Source organism: Hyla sarda, chromosome 8, assembly GCF_029499605.1.
Source record: "Hyla sarda isolate aHylSar1 chromosome 8, aHylSar1.hap1, whole genome shotgun sequence".
NCBI classification, from domain to species: Eukaryota; Metazoa; Chordata; class Amphibia; order Anura; family Hylidae; genus Hyla; species Hyla sarda.
Window position 1 is genome coordinate 3,634,320 of NC_079196.1, and position 8,078 is coordinate 3,642,397.

At 50.0% G+C, this 8,078-nt stretch overlaps 1 protein-coding gene across 1 annotated transcript in view; it reads left to right on the forward strand.

Moving 5' to 3' along the window:
* The first annotated feature begins 1,107 nt into the window (after positions 1-1,107).
* The window catches only part of LOC130284773 (cytochrome P450 27C1-like), a 9,866-nt gene continuing 2,895 nt past the window's right edge, over positions 1,108-8,078 (forward strand). The window contains 4 exon segments of the mRNA XM_056535519.1: positions 1,108-1,286; positions 1,288-1,359; positions 6,633-6,797; positions 6,799-6,824. Of these exon segments, the coding sequence (XP_056391494.1) occupies positions 1,125-1,286; positions 1,288-1,359; positions 6,633-6,797; positions 6,799-6,824 (425 nt within the window). The 5' untranslated portion in view covers positions 1,108-1,124.

Sequence of the window (8,078 nt, forward strand, 5' to 3'; positions counted from 1 at the left end):
TCCTGGGGTCCCCCTGTGTCAGCTCTGCAGGGGTTAATTCTGGGGGCTCCCTTGTGTCAACTGAGCAGGGGTTAATGTTGGGGTCCCGTGTCCCAGCCCTAGGGGAATTAACCTGGGCTCCCCATTTGTAAATCCTGATGGGGTTAATTCTGGGATCACCAATGTGTTAACTCTGCCGGACATAATCCTAGGGTCTTGTTTTATGTCAGCTCAGGAGGGGGTTAATTCTGGGGTCCCCTCTTGTCAGTTCTGCACAGGCGTTAATCCTCAAGGGGCTAATGTTGGGGTCCCCTTGTATGAATCCTGCAGGGGTTAATCCTGGGGTCCCCTCAGTGTCAGTCCTTTAGGGGTTAATCCTGGGGTCCCCCGTGTCAGTCCTTTAGGGGTTAATCCTGGGGTCCCCCCTGTGTCAGTCCTTTAGGGGTTAATCCTGGGGTCCCCCGTGCCAGTCCTTTAGGGGTTAATCATGGGGACCCCCCCTGTATCAGTTCTGTAGAGGGTTAATCCTGGGGTCCCCCCCCCTCGTATCAGCCCTGTAGAGGGTTAATCCTGGGGCCCCCCTGTGTCAGTCCTTTAGGGGTTAATTGTGGGGTCCCCCTGTGTCAGTATTGCAGGGGTTAATCGTGGGGTTCCCCCTGTGTCAGTATTGCAGGGGTTAATCCTGAAGCCCCCCGTGTTAGTATTGCAGGGGTTAATCGTGGGGTCCCCCCTGTGTCAGTATTGCAGGGGTTAAACGTAGGGTCCCCTCTGTTTCAGTATTGCAGGGGTTAATCGTGGGGTCCCCCCTGTGTCAGTATTGCAGGGGTTAAACGTAGGGTCCCCTCTGTTTCAGTATTGCAGGGGTTAATGGTGGGGTCCCCTGTGTCAGTATTGCAGGGGTTAATCCTGAAGTCCCCCGTGTCAGTCCTTTAGGGGTTAATGGTGGGGTCCTCCCTGTGTCAGTATTGCAGGGGTTAATCCTGGTGTCCCCCATGCGGTCCTTTAGGGGTTAATGGGGGGGTCCCCGGGCTCCTCAGGCAGAGGCCAGTGGCCGCACTTTTGGGACCACCCCTCAGTCCCGGGCGGGGGGCGGGAGGCTTATAATGGTGTAAGCTGATGCCGCTCAGTCGGAGCTCAGGAGGAGGATGGCGGCGGTGGCTGCGGGACGGTGCGGGGGGAGGCGGCGGCTGCAGTTGGGGGCTCTGGGGCCCGGACGGGTGGGGGTGCGCGGGGGGCCCCGGTTCTGGGCTGCGGGGCCGGCGCTCGGGGAGGAGCGGGCTCAGGTGAAGAGTCTGCGGGAGATGCCGGGGGCCCCGCACCCTCACCAACCTGCGGGAGTTCTTCTGGAAGGACGGATTCAGCCGCATCCACGAGATCCAGGTGAGGAGGAGCGGCCGGGCACCCCGCCCGCATGTTACCTTTATGGGGGCTCGGGCTGTAGTGTTGGCTTCTCAGGGGTATTTGGGGGCAGTCACTTTTGTTCATAGTTTTAGTTTGTTACATTTTTACTTTGAAGTTGTTGTATATCAGGATAAATATGGGGGGGGGGGGGGGATCAGGATGGATGTGTAATGGGGGGGGGGGGGGGGTCAGGATGGATGTGTAATGGGGGGGGATCATCAGGATGGATGTGTGATGGGGGGGGGGAGATCATCAGGATGGATGTGTGATGGGGGGGGGGGTCATCAGGATGGATGTGTGATGGGGGGGGGGAGATCATCAGGATGGATGTGTGATGGGGGGGGGGGGATCATCAGGATGGATGTGTGATGGGGGGAGATCATCAGGATGGATGTGTGATGGGGGGGGATCATCAGGATGGATGTGTGATGGGGGGGGATCATCAGGATGGATGTGTGATGGGGGGGGGGGATCATCAGGATGGATGTGTGATGGGGGGGGGGGATCATCAGGATGGATGTGTGATGGGGGGGGGGGATCATCAGGATGGATGTGTGATGGGGGGGGATCATCAGAGGATGGATGTGTGATGGGGGGGGGGATCATCAGGATGGATGTGTGATGGGGGGGGATCATCAGGATGGATGTGTGATGGGGGGGGATCATCAGAGGATGGATGTGTGATGGGGGGGGGGGATCATCAGGATGGATGTGTGATGGGGGGGGGGATCATCAGGATGGATGTGTGATGGGGGGGGGATCATCAGGATGGATGTGTGATGGGGGGGGGATCATCAGGATGGATGTGTGATGGGGGGGGATCATCAGGATGGATGTGTGATGGGGGGGGGATCATCAGGATGGATGTGTGATGGGGGGGGGATCATCAGGATGGATGTGTGATGGGGGGGGGATCATCAGGATGGATGTGTGATGGGGGGGGATCATCAGGATGGATGTGTGATGGGGGGGATCATCAGGATGGATGTGTGATGGGGGGGGATCATCAGAGGATGGATGTGTGATGGGGGGGGGGGGATCATCAGGATGGATGTGTGATGGGGGGGGGGGGGGTGGGATCATCAGGATGGATGTGTGATGGGGGGGGGGGATCATCAGGATGGATGTGTGATGGGGGGGGGGATCATCAGGATGGATGTGTGATGGGGGGGGGATCATCAGGATGGATGTGTGATGGGGGGGGGATCATCAGGATGGATGTGTGATGGGGGGGGGGGATCATCAGGATGGATGTGTGATGGGGGGGGGGGATCATCAGGATGGATGTGTGATGGGGGGGGGGGATCATCAGGATGGATGTGTGATGGGGGGGGGGGATCATCAGGATGGATGTGTGATGGGGGGGGGGGATCATCAGGATGGATGTGTGATGGGGGGGGATCATCAGGATGGATGTGTGATGGGGGGGGGGGATCATCAGGATGGGGGGGTGATCATCAGGATAAATATGGGGGGGGGGGGGGTGATCATAAGGATGGATGTGTGATGGGGGGGGGGGGGGGTGATTGATTCTTCCCCCTGTGGAGTCTGGTGCCGCAGGGGTTAATGTTTCCGTTAATTCTTTCGTCTCCGGCTCCCACGTGTTCAGACCTGAAGTTATACAACTAGGGGGCGTGGCCTCTTATCTGCTGTCAGTAATGGGAGTGGGCGTGGCCGCAGTGTGAGTGTTTACATACAGAGTGATACATTGTAACTGCTGGACTGCGGCTTCTCTGAGCTTGGATACAATAGGGGCCTCAGAAGTGATGGGTGAGATACACTGCACAGGGTCACATGTCACTGGCTTGGATACACTGCACAGGGTCACATGTCACTGGCTTGGATACACTGCACAGGGTCTCATGTCACTGGCTTGGATACACTGCACAGGGTCTCATGTCACTGGCTTGGATACACTGCACAGGGTCACATGTCACTGGCTTGGATACACTGCACAGGGTCACATGTCACTGGCTTGGATACACTGCACAGGGTCACATGTCACTGGCTTGGATACACTGGTTCAGCAGGCAGGATCATTTAGATACGTGGGGGAGCTGCTGAGGTGTCCATAACAACCAATCGGATCGCTTCTTTCATGTTTTATAAAGGCCTCTGCAAACTGAAAGCAGCGATCTGATTGGTTGTTTTGGACACCTCAGCAGCTCCCCCTGGACCGGTTCTGATCTCCCCGCGGTCCCGGCTCTTGTCCTTTGTTCTCTTCCTCCATGTTCAGGGGGGGGACCTGATCCGGGATCGGCCCATTCATCGGGGTCCTGGCGGTAGGTACCGCAGAGTAGAGGGGGTTGGTGTCGCTGCTTTATCAGGGTCTCTTGTGTAGAATATAGTGAGCCGGCGCTTCACATGTTGCAGAAATGCTGCAGGTTATCAGGTGGTAAATCCCCAGCAGAGTATAAGGCCATGTCCACATTCCGCAGTCCTATTGATTATAATGGATTCTGTTCCCGCGGTAGAAGTTCTGCGCCAGATGTTTCTTCGTCCCTACTACTGTTACTGCAGATTCTGCAAGGGAATGCATTGCTGTCTATGAGACGGCGCATTTCTGAGTGGTCCTAACGCCCGCCGGATCGGGCAAAGGTGCGGAATGTCTGCAAGTGTTTTCCACCGTGTGAACGCGGCCGCAGCAGCGGATCTGACAGATGTTTCCTACTGGAGAGGACGCGGATTTGTTGCGGATTTGTTGCAGATTTCCGGTGAATCGGTGAAGCTCCAGTTTTTTCTTCTGTAAAGAATTCTCTGACAATCATCGTGCGAAAAGTGACGGCAACTTATTAGAATAAAAGACGCCGCGTTTCGTGTTAAAGCGAACGCCTCCTCCGGTCGGTTTGTTTTGTCGCCATTGTCTCCGGTCAGAGATTCACAGATCTAGGGGCCGTTGTATAAATCCGTCACGTCTCCCGCCATTCTGTGAGCTTGTTATCCATTGTATTATAAGCCGCGCGTGGAGCGAAATTACGCAAAAACTTTCACTAATTTAAAATTGTCGCATTTGATAAATCGCCAATCGCTGCAAAAGTCAAAGCAAATCTGACTCCAGCCGTAGAAGTTATGATAAAATGACTTAAGCCGCGCAGAAGTGAAGTCACAATATTTTTTACGCAAATCCTGGACAGATGTAGACAAAGCCGTAAATACAATAAATTCCGCCGATGACTTAATTTCATCGCTCGCGCATTCAGGCTTCGTTTTTCCTGGGCCGGATTCCAAGCAGCTGCTTCGTGAAATGGACAAATTCCTCATTGATTCAGATAAATCCTCCCAGCGCAAAAGGACGTCTCCTCCGACTCTGGTCACCGGGGGTAACAGGTGCCGGCGGCCGCCATCATGGCGCCCCCGCGAGGGCTTCTGTATAATCGGGCGCTCCCATGTAGGGGTCGGCTAGGACTCTATCACATAACAATTAGATTAGATACAGTGTGATACATCGCTCGGATACATCGCCCTGTTCAGACATGACCCATCCGGCTGTCTTAAAGTCACGGTACTGTTTTTATTTTATTTTTTTTTTTTTTCCATAGTTTTTAATTCGCTGGAAAAAAAATAGGAAACCCAATAAAACTTGACATTTCTTGTCTGGAATATAATTCCGGACACAGACGTATAATGACAGTTTCCGCATCTGTTGTGGCTCGAGGACCGTGACCTCCACCTTGGAAAGTATGACTCCGCGCACCAGGGGGCAGCGTGTGCGTTTTTTCCATCCAGCAGTCGTCTTCCCACCAGACTCTTCTTACACCTGCGGCTTCCCAGATCCAGCTGCAGCAGGGATAATAATAATGGGGTGAGCGCGCCCTGGTGGACTATAGGAGGAACTACACCTTGGTGTCTGAAGTGTAAAAAACTATTTCTGGTATTAAAGGGGTACTCCGGTGAAAACCTCTTTTCTTTTAAATCAACTGGTGGCAGAAAGTTAAACACATTTGTAAATTACTTCTATTGAAAAAATCTTAATCCTTCCAGTACTTACTAGCTGCTGAATGCTACAGAGGAAATTCCTTTCTTTTTGGAACACTGATGACATCACGAGCACAGTGCTCTCTGCTGACATCTCTGTCCATTTTAGCAACCATGCATAGCAGATGTATGCTAAGGGCAGCATGGTGGCTCAGTGGTTAGCACTGCTGCCTTGCAGTGCTGGGGACTTGGGTTCAAATCCCACTAAGGACAACAATAAATGAAGAGTTATTATTATAATAACGTCAGCAGAGAGAACTGTGCTTGTGATGTCATCAGAGAGAATTCCAAAAAGAAAAGAATTTCCTTTTGTAGTATTCAGCAGCTAATAAGTACAGGAAGGATTACGATTTTTTAATAGAAGTAATTTACAAATGTGTTTAACTATTTGCCACCAGTTGATTTAAAAAGAAAAAAAGGTTTTCACCGGAGTACCCCTTTAAGGTTTCTTAAAATAAAGCTTATTCCTTAGTGTTTCCCAACCAGTGTGCCTACAGCTGTTGCAAAACTACAACACTTTCAGTGGCTGTCGGGGTATGCTATGTTGTAGTTTTGCAACTCTGTGGTCTCCACCCTCTCCTGGGTGCATCCACGTGTTGTCTCCAGCCTCTCCTGGGCACCTGCCCGGGTGTCTCTCTCCTTTCTCTCCTGGGCACCTGCCCGGGTGTCTCTCTCCTTTCTCTCCTGGGCACCTGCCCGGGTGTCTCTCTCCTTTCTCTCCTGGGCACCTGCCTGTGCGTGTCTCTCTCCTTCCTCGTCTGGGTGTCTCTCTCCTTCCTCTCCTGGGCACCTGCCCGGGTGTCTCTCTCCTTCCTCTCCTGGGCACCTGCCTGTGTGTCTCTGTCCTTCCTCTTCTGGGCTCCTGCCCGTGTGTCTCTCTCTCCTTCCTCTCCGGGCACCTGCCTGGGTGTGTCTCTACTTCCTCTGCCGGGTGCCTGCCTGGGTGTGTCTCTACTTCCTCTGCCGGGTGCCTGCCTGGGTGTGTCTACTTCCTCTGCCGGGTGCCTGCCTGGGTGTGTCTCTACTTCCTCTGCCGGGTGGGTGCCTGCCTGGGTGGTCTCCATCTTACAGTATCTATATAGCGAAAGAAAATTCCAGAGTGCGGGAGCAAATTACATAAAGATGGAGGACAGTGATAATGGGGGGGATGGAGGACAGTGATAATGGGGGGTGGAGGACAGTGATAATGGGGGGATGGGAATGAGGTTTTGTGTTTGTGGCTTAAGGTGAATGATGGTTTTCTTCAGTTTTACATTATATTCTTTCTATATTTACAGCAAAAGCACATCCAGGAATATGGCCGAATCTTCAAGTCTCACTTTGGCCCCCAGTTTGTGGTATCGATTGCAGACAGAGACATGGTGGCCCAGGTTCTACGAGCGGAGAGAGACGCCCCCCAGAGGGCAAACATGGAGTCCTGGCAGGAGTACAGGGACCTGAGGAGGACGATCAACCGGACTCATATCTGCGTGAGTAGTGGCCACCCTGTAAGATGTATAACTTATACCAGCTGTACATATTATATACAGTATATACCAGGTTATACCAGCATGGTCCATATCACTATATACAGGAGATATATAACTTATACCAGCTGTACATATATATTATATACAGTATATACCAGGTTATACCAGCATGGTCCATATCACTATATACAGGAGATATATAACTTATACCAGCTGTACATATATATTATATACAGTATATACCAGGTTATACCAGCATGGTCCATATCACTATATACAGGAGATATATAACTTATACCAGCTGTACATATATATTATACACAGTATATACCAGGTTATACCAGCATGGTCCATATCACTATATACAGGAGATATATAACTTATACCAGCTGTACATATATATTATACTACAGTATATACCCAGGTTATACCAGCATGGTCCATATCACTATATACAGGAGATATATAACTTATACCAGCTGTACATATATATTATATACAGTATATACCCAGGTTATACCAGCATGGTCCATATCACTATATACAGGAGATATATAACTTATACCAGCTGTACATATATATTATATACAGTATATACCCAGGTTATACCAGCATGGTCCATATCACTATATACAGGAGATATATAACTTATACCAGCTGTACATATATATTATATACAGTATATACCAGGTTATACCAGCATGGTCCATATCACTATATACAGGAGATATATAACTTATACCAGCCTGTACATATATATTATATACAGTATATACCAGGTTATACCAGCATGGTCCATATCACTATATACAGGTATATATAACTTATACCAGCTGTACATATATATTATATACAGTATATACCAGGTTATACCAGCATGGTCCATATCACTATATACAGGAGATATATAACTTATACCAGCTGTACATATATATTATATACAGTATATACCCAGGTTATACCAGCATGGTCCATATCACTATATACAGGAGATATATAACTTATACCAGATGTACATATATAATTATATACAGTATATACCAGGTTATACCAGCATGGTCCATATCACTATATACAGGAGATATATAACTTATACCAGCTGTACATATATATTATATACAGTATATACCAGGTTATACCAGCATGGTCCATATCACTATATACAGGAGATATATAACTTATACCAGCTGTACATATATATTATATACAGTATATACCACGTTATACCAGCATGGTCCATATCACTATATACAG